Below are 22,689 nucleotides of genomic sequence, written 5' to 3' on the forward strand. Positions count from 1 at the left end.
AATCAGCCCTCGGCTGCCTCCAGGCCCAGGGGGTCCCCACTGGAGAGCCCTGTGCCCCCCTCTACGGAATCAAGCTGAGATCACTCCCCTTCCAGGGGCACCCCAGCAGCCTCTCACAACCCAGCCCCCACCCAGTGTTGTGCAGAATGAACTAAGTCAAGATCCTGTGTGCTCCTGCCACTCTGAGCCGTGACAGACGTGTGGACCCACAACACAACAGAGAATTCACACCCGCACACGCCCTTCAGCTTTTCCCCACAGGTAAGAATGTTGCTCCTCTTATTGAGGGACTGTCATGAAGACCAAGCTTCATATCTGCTACTTATATGCAGGGGGCCTAGGTTCAGCACATAAAGGCTCTTCAGGTGGTGGTTCAGTCTCTGAGAGCACCCAAGGCTCCAGGTTAGATGACATTGTGGCTCTTCTGTGGAGTCCCTTTCCTTTCCTGGTCCCAAAACCCTTCCCCAACTCTTCCACAAGATATTCTCAGCGAGGTCTAACGCTTGGCTGTGGAGCTCTCTGTCTGTTTTGGTCAGCTACTGTATAATATGCACAATCCTACTAAAAATGACGTGCAGAGCTAAACAAAAAATTCTCAACTGAGGAATACCAAACTGCTGAGAAGAACCTAAAGAAATGTTTAACATCATAAGTCACCAGGGAAATATAAATCAAAAATGACCCTGTGATTCTGCCTTACACCAGTCAGAATGGCTAAGATCAAAAACTCATGTGACAGCAGATACTGGAAAGAATGTGGAGAATGAGGAACACTCCTTCATCATTGGTGGGATTGCAAGCTGATATAACCACTCTGGAAATCAGTCTGGAAGGTTCCTCAGATAATTGGACATATTATTACCTGAGGACCCAGCTATATCACTCCTGGGCATATACCCAAAAGATGCTCCAACTTATAACAAGGACATATGCTCTACTATGTTCATAGCAGCCTTATTTACAATAGTCAGAAGCTGGAAAGAACCCAGATGTCCTTCAACAGAAGAATGGATACAGAAAATGTGGTACGTTTACACAATGGAGTACCATTCAGCTATTAAAAACAATGACTTCATGAAATTCACAGAAAAATGGATGGAACTAGAAAATATCATCCTGAGTGAGGTAACCCAATCACAAAAGAACACATATGGTATGCACTCATTGACAAGTGGATATTAGCCCAAAAGCTTGAAATAGCCAAGATTCAACTCACAGACTACATGAAGCTCAAGAAGGAAGTATGAATGCTTTGGTCCTTCTTAGAAGGGGGAACAAAATATTCACTCATGATAGGAAATACTGAGACAAAGTATGAAGCAGAGACTGAAGGAAAGGCCATCCAGGGACTGCCCCACCTGGGGATCCATCATATATACAGTCACCAAACCCAGACATTATTGTGGATGCCAAGAAGTGCATGCTGTCAGGAGCCTGATATAGCTGTCACCTGAGAGGCTCTGCCAGAATCTGACAAATACAGAGTTGGATGCCCACAACCAACTATTGGACTGAGCATGGGGTCCTGAATGGAGCAGTTAGTTAAAAGGAATGAAGGAGCTGAAGGGGTTTGCAACCCCATAGGAAGAAAAACAATATGAAACAACCAGACTGTCCAGAGCTCCCAGGGACTAAACCACCAACCAAAGAGTATACATGGAGGGACCCATGACCCCAGCCACATATGTAGCAGAGGATGGCCTTGTTGGGCATCAGTGAGAGGAGAGGCCCTTGGTCCTATGAAGGCTCGATGCCCCAATCTAGAAGAATGCCAGGGTGGGGATGCAGAGTGGGTAAGTTGGTGGCAGAATACCCTCATAGAAGCAGGGGGAGGGAGTTTCTGGGGGGGGACTGAGAAAAGGGATAACATTTGAAGTGTAAATAAAGAAAATATCCAATTTGAAAAAAATCACTTAATTGACTGACAATTTTCCAGTTGTGTTTAATTCTATTCTGTGTCTCTGGGTGGCCTTCCGTCTGGTTTTTGGCCATCCAGGCAGTGTCTGGCATAAACTCCCTCTCTTAATATGAACCTCAAGTTAGACCAGTCATTGGTTGGCTACTCCCAGAAGTTCTGTGCCACCATTACCCCAGCATATCTTGCAGGCAGAACAAATTATAGAATTTGTCGATGCTTTGAGGATAGCCTATTGATTTGAGAATGACTGAACATATTGAAATTTGAACTGCTTAATAGTAAGCAATTTTTACTATTTTACACTTTTTACTGTTGGGGGCAAGCTCTTGCAGATCTTCTTTCATGGCCTGTATTGAAGGTAGCCAAGTGTGGAAGAGCATCCAGCAGGTAAGACTTGGTCCTGTGAGATATTTAGGGTTTCTTTTTTTGATAATAAAATGTTTACCTGTCTTAAGTCAAAGGTATTGTGCAGTGGTTATTATGCTGATTACCAGTCTGAGTTCTTCTGAGGCCAGAAACTACCATCTCTGGCATTTAGCACCTCATAGTAAAACACTAGGGAATAAAGTAAAGGAACCTTTGTTCTATCACTGCAGGAACTATACAGCTCTAACTCCCAGCCTAGTAGTTAAAGTCTCAGGGAAAAAATTAAGGGCACAGACCTAAACATAACAAAAGAAATACACAGCAAAGCCACAGTCACCATCAAATTAAGTAGAGAGGAAATTGAAGGATTCTTACTAAAATCATGAATAAGACAATGTACACTCTCTCCCTATCTATTCAATATAGTACTTGAAGTTCAAGCTAGAACAACTGGACACAAAAAGGAGAAAATAAATACCTCCTGTCACATAATAATCAAAACACAAAATACACAAAACAAAGAAAGAATTTTAAAAGCAGTAATGGAAAAAGGCCAAGTAACATATAAAGACAGACCTATTAGAATTACACCAGATTTCTCACCAGATACTATAAAAGCCAGAAGATCCTGGACAGATATCATACAGACCCTAAGAGAACACAAATGTCAACCTAGGCTACTATGCCCAGCAAAACTCTGAGTTACCATAGATGAAGAAACCAAGATATTTCATGACAAATCCACATTTACAAAATATCTTTCCAAAAATCAAGCCATACAAAGAAAAATAGATGGAAAACACCAAGACAAGAAGGGAAATTACTCCTCACAAAAAGCAAGTAAGTAATCTTCTTTCAACAAACCCAAAAGAAGATAGCCACACAAACATAAAAATAACATAAAAAATAACAGGAAGCAACAATCACTGCTCCTTAATATCTCTTAACATCAATGGACTAAATTGCCCAAATAAAAGACATAGATTAACAGGCTGGATACATAAACAGGACATGGCATTTTGCTCCATACCAGACACTCTCTCAGAGTAAAGGGCTGGAAAAAATTCCAAGCAAATTGTCCCAAGAAAGAAGCTGGAGTAGCCATTCTAATATTGAATAAAATCAATTTTCAAACAAAAATTATCAAAAAGAATAAGGAAGGATACTTTATGCTCATCAAAAGAAAAATCTACCAAGAATTCTCAATTCTGAATATCTATGCTCCAAACGCTAGTGCACCCACATTCACGAAAGAATTTTTACTAAAGCTCAAAGCACACATTGCACCTCACACAGTAATAGTGGGAGACTTCAACACCCCAATCTCATCAACAGACATATTATCATGGAAACAGAAGCTCAATAGAGACACAGCGAAAGTAACAAAAGTTACAGACCAAATGAATTTAACAGATATTTATAGAAAATTTCATCCTAAAACAAAAAATTATACCTTCTTCTCAGCACCTCATGATACTTTCTCCAAAATAGATCATATAATTGGTCAGAAAACAGACCTCAACATATACAAGAAGAATGAAATAATCACATGCATCTTATCAGATCACCACTGACTAAGGTCTGTTTACCTCCTCATTAACGTAGTTTCCCTTCCCACCAACAATCTATCCAGCTCTGCTGAGCCCCATTGTCTTCAGGTCTGCACCTCCTGATACCCTACACACACACACACACAGAGAGAGAGAGAGAGAGAGAGAGAGAGAGAGAGAGAGAGAGAGAGAGAATTTAAAACACAAGGAAATGACCAAATCTAAGAGTAATAGGATTAGAAGAGTGAATATTCCCAATTCAAAGATCCAGAAAACATCTTCAACAAAATCATAGAAGAAAACTTTCCTAACCTAAGAAAGAGAGGAATATAAATGTACAAGAAGCCTACAGTATACCAAATAGATTGAACCAGTAAAGAAAATCCTCCTGTCATATAATAATAACAATAAATGTATAAAACAAATAAAGAACATTAAAATCTTTAATGGATAAATGTCAAAAAACAAAAAGGCAGACCTATCAGAACTTCACCAGACTTAACAACAGAAACACTAAAAGCATCTTAAACAGATGTCATGCAGACCCTAAGACACTAAAAATGCCAGGCCAGGCTACTATACCCAGCAAAACTCTCAACCACCATAGATGGAAAAATTAAGCTATTCCATGAAAAAAAAAAAAAACACACATTTAAACAGTAAATATCTACTAATCCAACCACACAAAAAATGCAACAATGAAAAAGAACTTCAGACCTGTTTCACTCAAGAACATCAACAAAAAAATTTAAAAACAATTCTCACAAACCATATCCGAGAATACATCAAAAATATCACTCACCATTATCAGGGACAGCCCTGCTTATACACTGAAAGCCTAAAATCAGCAATAGGCCTGACATTCATGCCTGCTAGCACAGTCTTGGGTCTCTGTGGGAAAGCACTGAAACAGATAGCTATAAGATATTGTAAACAGGCAGCTTTGGTGGAAATTTACCAGCCTGAATGAGAACAAGTAGTCATAGATCTTGTGGATAGTCATAGACTTTGGGTAGCCTTGGTGGATAGTACCAACTTAGATAAGGACAAGCGAATCATAGGCGGAGTCATAATGATCTGTCCCCTGAACCTTCACCCAGCTGACACTCTGTTCTGGAAGATATCTGTACTCCCCCTGAACACCTACACTCCTGTGTCATTCCCTTCTCCTTTTTGTGTATATAACCCCTGTGTGAAAAAGTACAAATTACAATTTGATCAGACTATAGACAAATTGTCATTCTTTGTGTCTGCCTGTTTTCCCCCCACTCTCTTTCAGGTGACTCCCCAGACCCCTGTTTAATCCCCTGCTGGATGGGGAACACCATGATCAAGGAGGCTTTATTCCAAAGTTTCAGGGATGGTTCAACGTATTAAATTTCCATCAATGTATCCACTATATAAACAAACTAAAAGAAAAAAATCACATGATCATCTCAGTACATGCTGCCCTTCTACAAAATCTAATACCCCTTCATCTTAAAGGTCTTGGAGATATCAGGAACTCAAGGCAAATACCCAAACAAAACAAACATCAATATACACCAAAACAAAAACTAACATTAAATAAAATGGAGCAAAATTTGGAGCAATCCACCAAAATCTAGAGCAAGACAAGGCTGCACACTCTTTCTATCTCTTCAACATTGTACTTGAAGTTACAGCTAGAGAAATAAGACAACAAAAGTAGATCAAGTGTCTACAAATTGGAACAGATGAAGTCAAGGTGTAAGTATTCAAGGATGATGTGATAGAATATATAAGTGACCTCCACAATTCCAATACAGCACTTTTAACGCTGATGAACAACTTCACCAAAGTGGTTGGATATAAAATTAACTCAGAAAAAATCAATAGCCCTCCTTTATGCAAATGATGAACTGGCAGAGAAAGAAATTAGGAAAACAACACCCTTTACAATTGCAACGATATAAAATATATTAAGAAAATTCTAACAAGCAATTTAAAGATCAATATGAGAAGAACTTCAATTTACTAAAGAAAGAAATTGAAGAAGATATCAAAAGATGGAAAGATTTACCATGCTGGTGGATCAGTAGGATTAACACAGTGAAAATGGCCATCTTACCAACACCAATCTACAGATTCAATGCAATTCCCATGGAATATCTTGGTTTCTTCATCTATGATAATTGAAACATTTGCTGGGTATAATGGTCTGGGCTGACATCTTTGGCCACTTGCCATTTGCAAGACATATCTGCCCAGGCCCTTCTAAATTTTAGAATCACTGTTGAGAAACAAGGTGTAGTTCTGACAGGCCTGCTTTTATGTGTTACTAGTCCTTTCCCCTTAAAGCTTTTAATATTCTTTCTTTGTTCTTTTTATTCCCTCAACCATTCTCTATTTCTCTTTTTGTTATTTTATTTACATTTCACATGTTTCCTATGTTTCCCCCTTCCCTGTCCTCCCTCCAAAACCCCCATCCTATTCCTCTTCTCTTCACCTCTACGAGGGTGCTTCTCTACACACCCACTCCCACCTCACCCCTCTAGCATCCTTCTTTACTGCAGCACCACTCCTCCACAGAACCAAGAGCATTCCTTCCCACTGACTAGACAAGGAAGTCTTCTACTATATTTGTAGCAGGGGCCAAGGACCAGCCCATCTATGCTCTTTGGTTGGTGGCTTAGTCCCTGGGAACTCTGAAGAGTCCAGTTAGTTGATACTGTTGTTCTTATTATGGGTTGCTATTCCTTCAGCTTTTTCAATTATTCCCATAACTCTTCCATAGTGATCCCCAGGTTTAATGGTTGACTCTAAGTACCCACATCTGTCTCAATCAGGTGCTGGTAAAGCCTCTCAAAGGACAGGAATGTCAAGCTCTAGTCTGCAAGGCATATCTTGGCATCACCAATAGTGTTGGGATTTGGTTTATGTAGATGTGATTGATCCCAAGGTGGGGCAGTCTCTGGATGGCCATTTCTTCAAATTCTGCTCCGTTTTTGGCTGTGCAATTCCTTTAGATAGGAACAAGTATAGGTTAAAGTTTTTGGTATGAGTGGGTAGTCCCATTTCTCAACTTGGGGCCACGACTATCTACTTGAGGTGGTCTCTTTAGGTTCCATCTCCACACTTTTTGGATATTTCTAAAGATATGTGTCAATGTGTTTAAGGCTATTTTCACTTTCTCTTCTAGTAGATTCGGTGTATATGGTTTTAAGTGGAGGTCCTTGATCCACTGGAATTTGAGCTTTGTACAAGCAGATAAATATGGATCAATTTGAAATTTTCTACATGCTGACCACCAGTTAGACCGGCACCATTTGTTGCAAATACTTTCTTTTTATCCACGGTAGGGGTTTGGCTTCTTTGTCAAAGTTCAAGTGACCATAGGTGTGTGGGTTTATTTCTGGATCTTCATTCTATTCCTTTGATTGACCTGTCTCTGTGCCAATAGTATGAACTCTACAGTATTGCTTTGTAGTACAGCTTAGTGTCAGAGATTGTGATTCACTCAAAAATTCTTTGTGGTTGAATAAGGGAAAAGTTAAAAGAAGCTGAGAAGGAGGGCAAGCCCATAGGAAGACCAGCAGTCTCAACTAACCCAGACCCCTAAGATCTCTCAGACACTGAGACACTAACCAGGCAGCATACAGGGGCTGGTCCAAGACCCCTAACACATATACAGCAGAGGACTGCCTGTTCTAGTCTCAGTGGGAAAAGACATGTTTAACCCTCAAGAGACTTGAGGCCCTAGGGAGTAGGGAGGCCTGACAGGAGTGGATGAACATCTCTTGGAGACAGAGGGGAAGAAGAATGGGATGAGGAACTGTGTGAGGGAAGAGTGGGAGGTGGGTAATGACTAGACTGTAAAAAAATAAGATTAATAAAAAGAGAGAGAGAAATGATCAAACTAATTAGCTGCTTGATCAAATACTGTACTGTTTATTTCCACATTCTCGACCCCTAGCACAGGATCTTACAAGTTATAGCCATGATGTTCTGAAATATTCTTGTCTTTATCTCTGCTCTAAAATCCTTGCCTTAGCACTTACCATTTGTTAGCCTTTCTCCAATTCTTCATCCCACCATAGTGCTGTGTGCCCACCCTTGGCCAGATGCAGTGGTAGTGTAGCGCAATGTCTTGGCTCTTTTCTGCACTTGTTCATTTTCCTTTATTGAGAAGCTGTTTACATTTACAGTTTGTCAGATTTGCTATGTTTTCTTTGATACTCTAATTACATGAGTCTTTGTTCCATCTGTTAGATTCTTAAATATGTTTATTAATTAAAGTATTAATCCAAAGAAGTAACTTACCAGTTTCATTTTATATTCTGGTTACTATTTAGATACCACCCAAAATTTTAGTTACAATGGCATAAAGACACATCAATGTACTCAGATAAAATAAAAACTGTGATATAAAAAATTAAATAATATCAGGATAACACTGTGGATTTATGAGCCCCTCCTGTATTAACCGGTGGTTCCAATTACCTTTTGTTCCATTTTCCTTTCTTGATGTTGCAGAGAGAATGGAGGTGTAACAGTCTAAAACAATTCAGTCTTTCCATGATACCCAATACATTTCACAGCCTGGTTTGGAATTGCTATGTAATTATAGATATTCAGGCCTCATATAACTATTCTCAGAAGTGCTTCGTCAAGGGTCCTCATTGAATTCTGTGAAGTATGTAGAAAATAAACTGCCTGACATACACCATCTTAGATTCTCTGGTGATTTTATCCTGTAATCTAATTTTACCACCATTAGCCTTAACCACTCTCTTCACTTAAGCAGAAGTTTTTTTAGACTGTCTTTATCACACATTTTTCAACTCTTACTACTTTATTTATTGTGTTTTAGATGCACGTATTACATGTACTTAGGTACATGTGTCATTGCACCCATGTGGAGATCAGAGAAGAAAGTTGAGGAACTAATTTCCCCCACCGATATCATGTAAAAAAAGAAATTAAAAGTTCTTGGAATTTAGATAATATTATAATTTTCTTTTAATTATTTTTAAAATTTAGTGTATTGCGTTTGATTCCTAAGTGCTCTTACCTTAGGCAAGCCCTAATCTCAGGGAGAGTTCAGGCTTTGATCTCACTAACCCAGCCCACAGATACATGAGATCTGTATTTGAGAGATGTGGGAATGAACACTGCAATGAAAAATCTGTAATGGCACAGTGTCTGGCTAGACAGCCTACATGTCTCACAAGAAATTACCCATGTGTTATAATATACAAAAAGTCTCTTCCTCTCTCTCTCTCTCTCTCTCTCTCTCTCTCTCTCTCTCTCTCTGTCTCTCTCTCTCTTTCTCTCACACACGCACACAGACACACAAACACACAGATACATATAGGTATAAATGATATATAGATGATATAGTTATAAATGATATATAGATATAGATCAACAATGTTTTTAAAATTTTAAAGTAGTAGGTTTTTAATGACGCCATTATGATAATCTTTTAATATTATTAACTCTGTGTTTCTTTTCACTGATATATGCTATCTTTGCATCCTCCCAAGATAGATTAATTATCCACAGTCCATTATCTACTTTAATCCTTTAAATCACTGTATTCTAGCCAAATCTCCTAATGTGACTGTATTTTACTTCACCCTGACTTTTATATAGTATTTCAAATGAAACACACATAACTCAAGATTCAAAACTAATGTCTAAAAACTTGGGAAAATGTTCAATGTTTCTTGTAATTTGCGCAATATCACATGCAGAACCATCTATTTATCTAAAACCTTCATAATTACATTTTGTTTAATCGCCATTGTATAAATGAACCACATTATACCTACCCATTTATCATCTCATGGACAACTAATTTGTTTCTATTTCATGGCTATTGTGAATACAGCAGGATGAACAAGGATGGTTCTCTATGTTAGTTAATGATTACTCAATCTGCATCCTTAGCTATATGTATAAAATTGATTCTTTACATTTAGAATTCTATAGAAAATATCACAATCAAGCATTCTAATAAGCCTACACTGTGTATTAGAAAATGAGTCATGATCTACCTTAAAGCAAATGGACATTGGAATAACCCAAGGGCTTGTGGGAGAAGTCATCAGTTGCTTGATTTGTCAAATGAAAATGTCCTTGTCCAAAAATAGGAAAATACAGGACTACAGATAACATGCTGATGGGCTTTCTGATGTCAGCACAGTTTTGCAACAGTGAAAGTATATAGTATAATGTGGCCCCTGGAAATACACCTAACAAATCTCTTGATCTCCCCTGTAGTCCACCTCTTCACACCTAATGACAACACCAGTTCAGAACTTAGATTTTCCCAAAGGAAACAAGGAAATTTTGTTCTAACTTCTGTTCAACTAATCACTATGATCTAACAAACTCTTGGGCCTCATCATTAATTATCAAAATTAAAACATGGTGATTTGCACTGGGGATAAGTCTTTTTAGAGTTATACCAGAATCTGTATAAAGACATGCCCAATAACAACATAGATGACACAGTAATGGACTCTCTGAGGGATGTCATTGTTCCTTTATGAGCTCTGATATCTGGCCTCATTCAGCGATTTGCACAGCACTTCCTGAAAAATAAGGGCAGGAAGCCACTTCTTTGGATCTGTCTTAGTAAACAGATACACTGAAAAGATCTTCAATGGAAAAGGAAATCAGAGCTGTTTCTGCAGTGCCAGATTAGGAGCTGGCTTCATCCCTATGAGCAACTCCATCCTTGTGGAGACTGGGCAGGTGAGATTCCTGCAGGTTTCCACTTCTGCTAAAAGTTCTCTTCTTTCTCCTACAATCCAGTATATTCTAAAGCCAACATTAATCATTAGAACGAATTTGTTTTTGTCTCCACAGTTTACCTAATTTTGTCAATTATTTAATTAGTCTAAAGAGATGTCTATTTCACGGCACAACACTCATTTGAAAATGTTCTTTAATGTGACCTCTATTGTGACATGATAGATTTTTAGTTGTTGAATAGAACTTACCATTCTTATAGAAATCAACCAGGTAAGTTGCAGACTAAACAGGGACATTAAAAAAATTGAGTTTTAGTCTGTGTATGGAAAGATTTTAACAGAGATGATAGTCTTTGAATTGTGGTTGAAAAAAACCTGGGCATTTATCCAATATAAATCCAGCAAATGTTCTTTGGAAAAAGAGCTAAAGTTTGAAAATTTGTGAATCAATGATATGCTTGAGTTCCTCAGATATTTTTTTACCAACATAGATGATATATGTGTATATCAATGTTCTTCTTTATAAACAGAAAACTATTGACCTTTTCAGAAATATTTTGTATTCCATCATGGTGATAAGTACTATAAAACTATATCAACACGGGTTGGAGTGTTTTGAGGGAACATTCTTTATAAAATTCTTTATAAAGATCAAAATCCAAATTCTTTTTACAAAGTATGAATACTAAATTTGTATTGTTGTTTGTAAATACTATTTTATATAATTTTAGTTTATGTGCACTGGTGTTTTGACTGCATGTATGACTGTGAAAGTCCCAGGTCCCTGGAATTTGAGTTACAGACAATTGTAAAGGGCCATGTAGACACTGGCAATTGAATGTGGGTCCTCTGGAAGAGCACCCAGTGCTATTAACCACTGAATCATCTCTCCATCTCATAATTATATTTTTGAATATATAATTATTTTATGCATATGAATGTTCTGCTCGCTTGTATAATTGAAAATACCTAAAAGCAGTGCCACAAATATGAGCAGAAGGCATTGGATCTAGAACCATCTCTCCAACAACAAATTTGTATTTTTAAAACATTGCTATGAGGGACAATGTTGAATTCTAGTGGAGCAAAAATACACTGCTGTATATACCTGTTTATGTATACATGTGAAGAGCCCATAATGTATTAAAATATGTGTTCTGTTGTTGAACAAGAGAGACAGAGTTGCATTACATGCACAGTTCCATTGAGGAAATATAAAAGAAAATAAATGTATACTTAATATTCTAGGTTAACATCCATGCAGGATTTTTTTAAACTCCTGTAATATGACAAAGCAGTGCCACCTTTCTTGGGATAAAAAGATTTTAAACCAATTGAAAATTTCAGATAATTAAGAAGACTCTCGAAGACCACACTGTCCTGCCTGATTATTATTCCACTCTCCAATGAAGCCATCTCCATGTTGTCTCAAAGTAAAACCCTGAAAACCACAGGGAAAGTGGCTCTTCAGATCATTTTGTTTTGCCAGGCTGGGGTTGGGACTGTGGGAAACATTCTTGTGTTTCTTCGTAATTTCTCTCCAATTTTGACTAACTCTCAACTGAGGCCCATTCATGTCATTCTATCAAACTTAGCTGTGGCCAATACCTTCATTCTCCTCCTCTTGACACTTCCAAACTATATTGCAGTTTTGGCTCCAAGGAAGCCTCCAACTGACCTCACATGTAAACTTGCATACTTCTTTTACATGGTGGCTAGAAGCACAAACATGTGCTCCACCTGTGCCCTGAGCACCTACCAGTTTCTCACTCTTGTTCCTGGTAACTGGGCTAGGATCATGCTCAGAGAAACATCTCCCAAGGTCGTGAGATATTCTTGTTACAGTTGCTGGTTTTTCAGTGTCTTAAATAATGCTTACATTCCAATGAATGTCAGTGGTCCACAGAAAACACACAATGGCACTGATTCTAAATTAAAGTGGGTCTGCTCAATCTCTGGTTTCAGTGTTGGCATGAGCTTCTTGCGGTTTGCCCAGGACATTTTATTCATCAGCATCATGATCTGGACCAGTGTCTCCATGATGGTTCACCTGAACAGACACCACCAGAGAATGTATTACATACACAACCCCAATCAGAAGGTCAGAGCCTATGCTGAGACCAGAGCATCTCATACTATTCTGATGCTGGTGGTCACATTTGTGAGCTTTTATCTTCTAGATTGTATTTGTACTTTCTTTCACATTTCTTTTGTGAATACTCGCTTCTGGTTGAGGCATGTGAAAGAAGTTCTGACTGTAAGCTTCCCCACCGTTTCTCCCTTAATGTTGATCTTTAGGGATACAAAGGTACAGGTCCTTGTCCTGTACCTTTGTCGGGCTGCAAAACCATGTGCCTGGGATAGCCAGTCTGGAGAAAGAGTAAGGTAAAGATGTGTTCAAACCCTGAGAATCTAAGCCTGATACTGGCAGGAGTAGGACTGTCTCCTCCTCTCTAGGTCTGGATGCACCCTTGTACATAGCCTGTACAACTTCCATATCTGCCACACTTAACATAGTCATTTGCCCTGGTGGCCAAGTTTTGTATTAAACTTCCTATCTCTTTATTAATACATGACCAGATGTCACTTCTCCATGCAACTGAAGAATTTCAAGCACCTCAGTCTCTGTCAATAATGTACACTCACACCCACCCCCCACTCATTTATATGGCCTTTGTTCACCCCTAATAAAGAGAGATATTTCACTGAATAGTGTCTCTAGTGAAGGCTGTTCCTCCTGAACTCACTTTGGCAAACACCCTGTTAACCCAGGCCAAGCTTCATTCCTTCCACTAAACCAAGTAGTCAATGAAACCATGATATCCCAAGGGAAAAAGCAGTCTTGTGTCAGCAACTGGCACACAATTAGAATTCAACAAGACCTCTGGTTCAAGTGTGAATAGATGAGTCCATCCCAACCTTTGACATCATCCCAAAGGACCCAAGCCTCCATAATCTGAGGGCCCATGACCTATTTTTTATTTTGTTTTTCTAATCTATGCAATCAAGTCTGGTTCAGAGGCATTGAAAGGACAACTGAAACCATCTGGCCATGGTATTCTCTGGTATTGATAGAAGGTCACCAAATCTCTGCATAAGCCCCCAACAGCCCATGTAGGCATTCCCAAAAACCTTCTACCATTTTTTCCTCAAAAAGGAAAAAAATGGTTACACAGTAGCCAAGAAAAAATGTGAGAGTAGTTACCTGAGCTCTTAAACCTGCTGTCAGGGTGATATTTTGAGACACTGTATAATACTTTGACAGCTGCAGGGCTTCTGAAATGTTCTTCATTGAACCAGGTGTTTCCTTTCATTTTCTATCATGGGAAACATATCATCATTAAAAAAATCATACAGATTATAAAATACATGCCCTCTTAAACTCCTGTGTAATAAAACTAACCCTCCCCCCCCCAAAAAAAAAAAAACCTTCTGGTTGGGAGCAAATCCTGGAAATATTACCATTTATGGCCATGGAAAATCCTCATCCAGGTCATTTACCTGACTTGGCACAGAGAAAACTAAGAAAGGAAAATTCCATCCTTCAACTTTCTGCTTTTCATATCTACTAGGTATGTTTTTGAACACTGTGTAATGATGTGTCTGTGATCTTCCTTAATGATCTAAGAAAACACTAATATGAATTTGTTAAAATAAAAAACCTATGACCTCTAGCAAAGATCAGATTCCTAAGGTGAGACTTTTGAACAGAGACAAAGTCTGGGATAGAGTCTGGTGTTAGAAGATTTGCTTCTGAGACACTCAGGAATTCTGAATTACAAAAAATGAGTAGAGGTAACCAGTCATGTAGCAGAACTTAGATTAGTATAAATGGAATAACTGAATTATGAGCTAGTGGGAACAAGTCTAACTTAAGGAAAAATCCTCTTTCTCTGGTATTGCTGCTGGTTAGATCTCAGTGGGAGAGGATGTACTTAGCCCTTCTAATATTAGATGTCCCAGTGTGGGGTAGTACCTGACTGGGGCTTCTCCTTCTCTGAGGAGAAGAGAGGGAGGGTCAGGGTTAGAATTTGTAATGGCAAGAATGGGAGGAGAGGAGTGGGGCTTTGAATATGATATAATATGAATAGAGAAATAAATTGTCAGAAAATATATGAAGAGATATAACATACATAAAAGTGAGTAAAGTAATCATAACCTTACAAAATGTTCAGATGAAGTCAATTGAAGGACTACTGCTCCACATTGTGGCAAGACTGCAAAAGATAGTCTGTATCTGTTAAAAGAAAAAAACCCTAAAATGGCTTTTCAGGCTTTGATAAGGGAATTTGAATCAAATGAACAGGATACACTAGGTTATGAATTATGAGTGGTGTCCCACAGACGCACAAGATTTAAAAATATTCTAGAAAATAAAAGTGAATTATGACTTACATTCACCATATATAGAACAGATACTTAATGACTAGAACACACAAAATCATCAAATTCCAAAAGATTAAAGAGATTAGATGACAGCCATCTTAGAGCTTGGCTCTCTACTATACTGGTTAATATGGTGAAAAGATGAGTCTTCAACTATTGAGCAATGAAAAGGACTAGAGGCATTGATATTGTCAACTATCAATTACTAGGAAAAGGTACATATTCTGAATTAAGAGCATAAATTAACCTTGATGATGCCATCCTACAACAATGTCATAGAATAGGCTTCACTGTTTGTGACAAGATTGAATAACAGGAATAAGCTGAAACATTTACAAAGATGACTCAGGCTGTAAATGAGTTTTTTACTCACATTTTCCAAAAATTAACCATAGCTCTAAATAAAAAAAAAAAAATTAGCAGGTGTTAGTGATTTTTTAATTGAACCTTTGGGTTTTCAAAATAATAATGTTATCGCTTCTCGGCCTTTTGGCTAAGATCAAGTGTAGTATCTGTTGAGAACCGCACTAGTCCCTGTTCAGGCGCCAAAAAATGTCGCGGCCCAAGCAAAATGTTGAGGCCCGGGCTGCCCCGTTTGGTGGCCACTGTATCCTGGTCCAAGCTGCCGCTCCGGTCTGCGGATCGGGGTTCAGCAAGAGAGAGGGTGAGGGCAGACATGAAGAATGGAGACCAGACAGAGTGTGTTTCAATCCCGTTTATTCTTCAGTCTCTCTTCCTCTAAGTGTCTGATTCTCTCTCTCTAGTCTGATTCTCTGATCTGTCTCCTGTCTCCTCTTCCTTTTATATGTCTCACTTCTAAGCCATGCCTTTTGGTCACACCTTTAATCATGCCCTTAGGTCTTGTCTCTAAATCTGATCTCTAGGTCACTCTTAAGTCACACACTTAAGTTACACACCTTTAATTTCAAACACCTTTAATCTCACACACCCAAGGTATCTAAATCAAGATTATCAGAGTGTGCTCAGCTGTTGTAGGCTATTGTAATCCAAGTCTCATGTCAGGGTATATGGCTCAAGATGGCTGCAAAGCTGATAGCCGCATTCTGCTAAAAGTCGGCCCCCAACAAGTATCAAAATAATAATGTTGAATGTAAAATTGCTATGAGACCTTTAAGAGTAAGATTTGTACCTCCTGCCCTTCTGCCCCTCACCTGGTCATTGTGGCTGGGGAAGACACCTAGCTGGTCTGCTCCTGTGAAGACACCATATCCCAAGACATCCTAGAAAAGCAACTGCACTCAGAGCAGTGGATACCATATCCTGAGACATCCTAGAGGAGCCACTGCTCTCAGAGCAGCAAACATCTAGCTGATCTGCTACCATGAAGACACCATATCCTAAGACATACTAGAGGAGCCATGGTACTCAGAGCAGCTGGAACTCAGGATCACAGAGACATCTGGAACCTGAGGAGTTCTGACACAAGCAAGATAATGGGAAAGACAGGCTCCAGTCAGAGACAATGGGTGCAGGTAGCACTAGAGATAACCAGATGGCAAAAGGCAAGCACAAGTGCATAAGCAACAGAAACCAAAGTTACTTGGCATTATCAGAACCCAGTTCACTCATCATAGCAAGCCCTGAATGCCCCATCACACAGAGAAGCAGGATTCAGAATTAAAATCACTTCTCATGATGATGATAAAGGAATTTAGGAAGGAAATAAAAATACTCTCAAAGAATTTGGGGAGAACACAGGTAAACAGGTAGAAGCCCTTAAAGAGAAAACACAAAAGTCTCTTAAAGAATTGCAAGAAAACACAAACAAATAGGTGAAGGAATTAAACAAACCCATCCAGAATCTAAAATTGGAAGTAGAAACAATAAAGAAATGTCAAAAGGAAACTACCCTGGAAATAGAAAACCTAGGAAAGACATCAGGAGTTATAGACACAAGCATCACTAACAAGAGATAGAAGAGAGAATGTCATGTGCAGAAGATGCCACGGAAAACATTGACACAACTGTCAAAGAAAATGCAAAATGCAAAAACCTCCTAACCCAAAACATCCAGGAAATCCAGGACACAATGAGAAGGCCAAACCTAAGGATAATAGGTATAGATGAGAGGGAAGACCCCCAACTTAAAGAACCAGTAAATATCTTCAACAAAATTATAGAGGAAAACTTCCCTAACCTAAAGAAAGAGATGTCCAGAAATATACAAGAAGCTTAAAATTCCAAATAGACTAGACCAGAAAAGAAATACCTCCCATCACATAATAATTAAAACATCAATGTACAAAACAAAGAAAAAATACTAAAAAGCCATATGGGAAAAAGGTAAAGTAACATATAAAGGCAGACCTGTAAGAATTATACCAGACTTCTCACCGGAGACTATAAAAGCCAGAAGATCCTGGACTGATATCATACAGACCCTAAAAGAACACAAATGCCAGCCCAGACTACTATTCCCAGAAAAACTCTCAATCACTATTGATGGAGAAACCAAGATATTCCATGACAAAATCAAATTTACACAATATCTTACCACAAATCAAGCACTTCAAAGAATAATTGATGAAAAACTCTAACACAAGGAGAGAAACTACAACCTAGAAAAAGCAAGAAAGTAATCTTCCAACAACCTCAAAAGAACATAGTTTCACAAACATAATTCCACCTCTAATAACAAAAATAACAGAAAGCAACAATCATTTTTCCTTAATATCTCTTATTATCAATGGACTCAATTCTCCAATAAAAAGACATAGACTAGCAGAATGGATACACAAACAGGAGACAGCATTTTCCTGCATACAGGAAACACATCTCGGTGACAAAGACAGAAACTACATCAGAGTAAAAGGATGGAAAACAATCTTCCAAGCAAATGGTTGCAAGAAACCAGCTGGAGTAGCTATTCTAATATCAAAGAAAATTGATTTTCACCCAAAAGTAATCAAAAAAGATAAGGAAGACACTTTATACTCCTCAAAGAAAAAATGTACCAAGATGAACTATCAATTCTGAACATCTGTGCCCCAAATAAAAGGGCACCCACATACATAAAAGAAATTTTAATAAAGCTCAAAGAATACATTGCACCTCACACAATAATAGTGGGAGATTTCAACACCCCACTCTCAGCAATGGACAGATCATGGAAACAGAAACTAAACCGAGACACAATGAAACTAACAGAAGTTATGAACCAATTCGACTTAACTGATATCTATAGAACATTTCATCCTAAAACAAAAGAATATACCTTCTTCTCAGCACCTCATGGTACCTTCTCCAAAATAGACCATATAATTGGTCACAAAACAGGCCTCAACAGATACAAAAATTTTGAAATAATCCTTTGCACCCTATCAGACCACCATGGACTAAGGCTGGTCTTTAATAATGACTAAAAACAAAGGAAAACTCACTTACACATGAAAACTGAACAATGCTCTACTCAATGATGACTTGGTCAAGGAAGAAATAAAGAAAGAAGTTAAAGACTTTTTAGAATTTAATGAAAATGAAGACACATCATACCAAAAGTTGTGGGACTCCATGAAAGCAGTACTAAGAAGAAAACTCACAGCTCTAAGTGCCTACAAAAAGAAACTGGAGAGAGCATACACTAACAACTAGACAGCACACCTGAATGCATTAGAACAAAAGAAGCAAATACACCAAAGAAAAGTAGATGGCAGGAAATAATCAAACTCAGGGCTGAAATCAACCAAGTAGAAATAGAAAGAACTATATAAAATATCAACAAAACCAGGAGCTGGTTCTTTGAGAAAATAAAAAAGATAGATAAACCCTTTAGCCAGACTAATCAAAGGGCACAGAGACAGTATCCAAATTAATAAAATCAGAACTGAAAAGGGAGACATAACAACAGAAACTGAGGAAATTAAAAAAAAATCATCAGGCCTACTGATTTTGTTGAGTTTAGGCCTACTGAAAAGGCCTAAAATCAACAAAATTAGAAAATCTGGATGAAATGGACAATTTTCTAGACAGATACCAGGTATCAAAATTAAATCAGGGGCAGATAAGCCATCTAAACAGTCCCATACCTCTAAAGAAATAGAAGCAGTCATAAAAGTCTCCCTACCAAAAAATGTCGGGAACCAGATGGTTTTAGTGCAGAATTCTATCAGACCTTCCAGGAAGACCTAATACCAATTCTCTCCAAACTATTCCACAGAATAGAAAAAGAGGGAACACTTCCCAATTTGTTCTATGAAGCTACAATTATGCTCATACCTAAACCTCACAAAGACCCAACAAAGAAAGAAAACTACAGACCAATCTCTCTTATGAATATCGATGCAAAAATACTCAATAAAATTCTTGCAAACTGAATCCAAGAACACATCAAAACTATCATCCATCATGATCAAGTGAGCTTTATCCCAGGAATGGAGGGATGGTTCAATATTCAGAAATCCATCAATGTCATCCACTAAATAAATAAACTCAAAGAAAAAAACCACATTATCTTCTCTCTAGATACATTTGACAAAATTCAACATCCCTTCATTGTAAAAGTCTTGGAATGATCAGGAATTCAAGGCCCATACCTAAACATAGTAAAAGCAAAATACAGCAAGCCAGTAGCCAACATCAAACTAAATGGAGAGAAACTTGAAGCAATCCCACTAAGATCAGGGACTAGACAAGGCTGCTCACTGTCACCCTACCTATTCAATATAGTACTGGAAGTCCTAGCTAGAGCAATTAGACAACAAAAGAAAGTCAAAGGGATACAAATAGGAAAGGAAGAAGCCAAAATTTCACTGTTTGCAGATGATATGATAGTATAGTTAAGAGACCCTAAACTTCCACCAGAGAACTCCTAAACCTGATAAACAACTTCAGCAAAGTGGCTAGATATAAAATCAGCTCAAACAAATCAGTAGCCTTCCTCTACTCAAAGGTTAAACCAGCTGAAAAAGAAATTAGGGAAATGACACCCTTCACAATAGCCACAAATAATATAAAATATCTTGGATTAAATCTAACCAAGCAAGTAAAAGATCTGTGTGTCAAGAACTTCAAGTCTCTGAAGAAAGAAATAAAAGAAGATCTCAGAAGATAGAAAGATTTTCTATGCTCATTGATCGGCAGGATTAATATAGTAACAATGGCCATCTTGCTGAAAGCAACCTACAGATTCAATGAAATCCCCATCAAAATTCCAAATCAACTCTTCATAGAGATAGAAAGAACAATTTGAAAATTCATTTGCAAGAACAAAAAACCCAGGATAGTGAGAACTATTCTCAACAATAAAAGAACTTCTAGGGGAATCACCAAACCTGACCTCAACCTGTACTACAGAGCAGTAGTGATTTAAAAAAAAAACTGCACGGTATTGGTACAGAGACAGGCAGGAAGATCAATGGAATAGAACTGAAGATCAAGAAATGAACCAACACACATATGGTCACTTGATCTTTGAAAAAGGAGCTAAAACCATCCAGTGGGAAAAGGACAGCAATTTCAACAAACGGTGCTGGTTCAACTGGAGGTCAGCATGTAGAACAACGCAAATCGATCCATTCTTATCCCCTTGTACAAAGCTCAAGTCCAAGTGGATAAAGGACCTTCACATAAAACCAGATACACTGAAACTAATAGAAGAGAAGTTGGGGAAGACCCTCGAATACCTAGGCACAGGGGAAAAGTTCCTGAACAGAACACCAATGGCTTATGCTCTAAGATCAAGAATTGGCAAATAGAACCTCATAAAATTGCAAAGCTTTTGTAAGGCAAAGGACACTGTCAATAAGACAACATGGAAACCAACAAAGTAGGAAAAGATCATTACTAATTCTACATCTTATAGAGGGCTAATATCCAATGTATACAAAAAAACTGATCCTTAGCCAAATGCCTATGAAGCTGTATCCATGTTGTCTCAGAAAGAAATCTGAAAACCACAGAAGAAGTTGCTCTTCAGATCCTGTTACTTTGTCAGGTTGGGGTTGGGACTGTGGGCAACATCGTTCTGTTTCTCCATAATTTCTCTCCCATCTTGACTGACTCCTAACTGATGCCCATACACATTATTCTAACCAACTGGGCTCTGGCCAACGCATTCAATCTCCTTCTATTATTATTTCCATACCATGTGATGTTTTTTGTTCCAAGGAAGCCCCCACTAACATCAGATGTAAACTTGGGTACTTCTTCCATGGGGTGGCTCGAGGCACAGACATGTGATCCACCTGTGCCCTGAGCACCTGCCAGTTTCTCACTCTTGTTCCTAGTAACTGGGCTATGGTCATGTTCAGGGAAATATCCCCCAGGTTGTGAGTTATTCTTGTTACAGTTGCTGGTTGTTGAGTATCTTAAATAATTTTTACATCCCAATGAAAGTGAATGGTCCACAGAAAACACACAATGACACTGATTCTAAGGGCAAGTGGGTCTGCTCCAACTCTGGGTTCAGTGCAGGCATGAGCTTTTGCGGTTTTCCCGTGACATTATATTCACAAGCCTCATGGTCTGGACCAGTGTCTCCATGGTGATTCACCTGATCAGACACCACCACAGACTTCAGCACACACACTCCCACAATCAGAAGAGTCCATGCTGAGACCAGAGCATCCCACACCATCCTGATGCTGGTGGTCACACTTGTGAGCTTTTATCTTCTGGACTGAATTTGTACCTTCTCTCACATTCTTTTGTGGACTCTCATCTCTGGTTGAGGCATGCCAAAGATTTCTGGCTACAAGCTTCCCTGCCATTTCTCTGTTACTGTTGATCCATCCTAAGGGTCCTTGTTCTCTGCTTTTCTTTGTTGGGCCAGAAATCCAGGTGACTTGGAGAGCCATTTCAGAGCAACAGTCAGTTTAAAATGTGTTCAAATGCTAAAAATCTCATTCTGAGACCTGCATGAATAAGACTGTTCCTGCCTTACTCTAAGCCTGGAACTGCCCATGCACATAACCTGTACATGTACGACCTCTGCCACCCTTGAAGTACACAGGTATGCTGGTAGCCAGTTTTCAGGCTAAACTTCTAAAATCCTTATAAGGATGTGTCACACAAGCACCAGGAATTCCTCTTCATGCAAATGAAGAATTCCCAGCATCTCAGCCCCTACCAATGATGTACACACATACCAAATGACACTACCCTCATTGCAAGGTCTAGGTAGCCCTTGTTAACCCCCAATGAATACATCTGTCTCACTGAAAGCCATGCCCAGAAATGGCTGTTTCTCCTACACTTGGAAGGTCAAGATTCTGCTAACACTCCTGCCCATTTGTGCATCATTCCTTTCAGTTTAGCCTGATACGTAATGGTGCCTGGATACCAGAAGAATGCAAGCAGACTCAGACTGGCAGATGGCAAAGAATGAGGATTGAGCAAGACCTCTGGCTCACACAGGATAGGGTGAGTACACCCCAGTCTTTGGCATCATCCCAAAGGCCTTAAGCCTCCTCACTCTGAGGGCTAGCACTCTCTTTACTTCTTTTCTTCTTCATTCACACCATCAAATTGCACTCAGACACAGTAAAAAGACAACTGAAACCTTCTGGCATGACTGTCCCTGGTGTGGGTAGGTCTCCAGACCTCTGCCTGAACTCTGACATCCCACCCCAGGCATTAGCAAAATCCTTGTATCATTTTCTCCTTAAGAAAGAAAACACCGATACACAGAAATCAATAACTACTGATAACATGGTTGCCAGAATTATTAAACCTGTGGTCAGGCTGATGTTCTAAGACAGTGCACAAACCCCTATCAGCTGCAAGGCTA

At 38.8% G+C, this 22,689-nt stretch overlaps 1 protein-coding gene and 2 pseudogenes across 1 annotated transcript; all 3 read left to right on the top strand.

Moving 5' to 3' along the window:
- The first annotated feature begins 11,976 nt into the window (after positions 1–11,976).
- On the top strand, positions 11,977–12,940 carry LOC143440651 (vomeronasal type-1 receptor 4-like). The gene is given in 3 exon segments (XM_076927438.1): positions 11,977–12,864; positions 12,867–12,885; positions 12,888–12,940. Coding segments are annotated over 3 exon segments (960 nt in total).
- A 2,475-nt stretch (positions 12,941–15,415) lies between these two features.
- Positions 15,416–15,478, top strand: LOC143441073 (U2 spliceosomal RNA; annotated as a pseudogene).
- A 3,568-nt stretch (positions 15,479–19,046) lies between these two features.
- Positions 19,047–21,779, top strand: LOC143440586 (vomeronasal type-1 receptor 1-like; annotated as a pseudogene).
- Positions 21,780–22,689: the final 910 nt, after the last annotated feature.

This window comes from Arvicanthis niloticus, chromosome 30 (genome assembly GCF_011762505.2).
Source record: "Arvicanthis niloticus isolate mArvNil1 chromosome 30, mArvNil1.pat.X, whole genome shotgun sequence".
In the NCBI taxonomy this organism is placed as follows: domain Eukaryota; kingdom Metazoa; phylum Chordata; class Mammalia; order Rodentia; family Muridae; genus Arvicanthis; species Arvicanthis niloticus.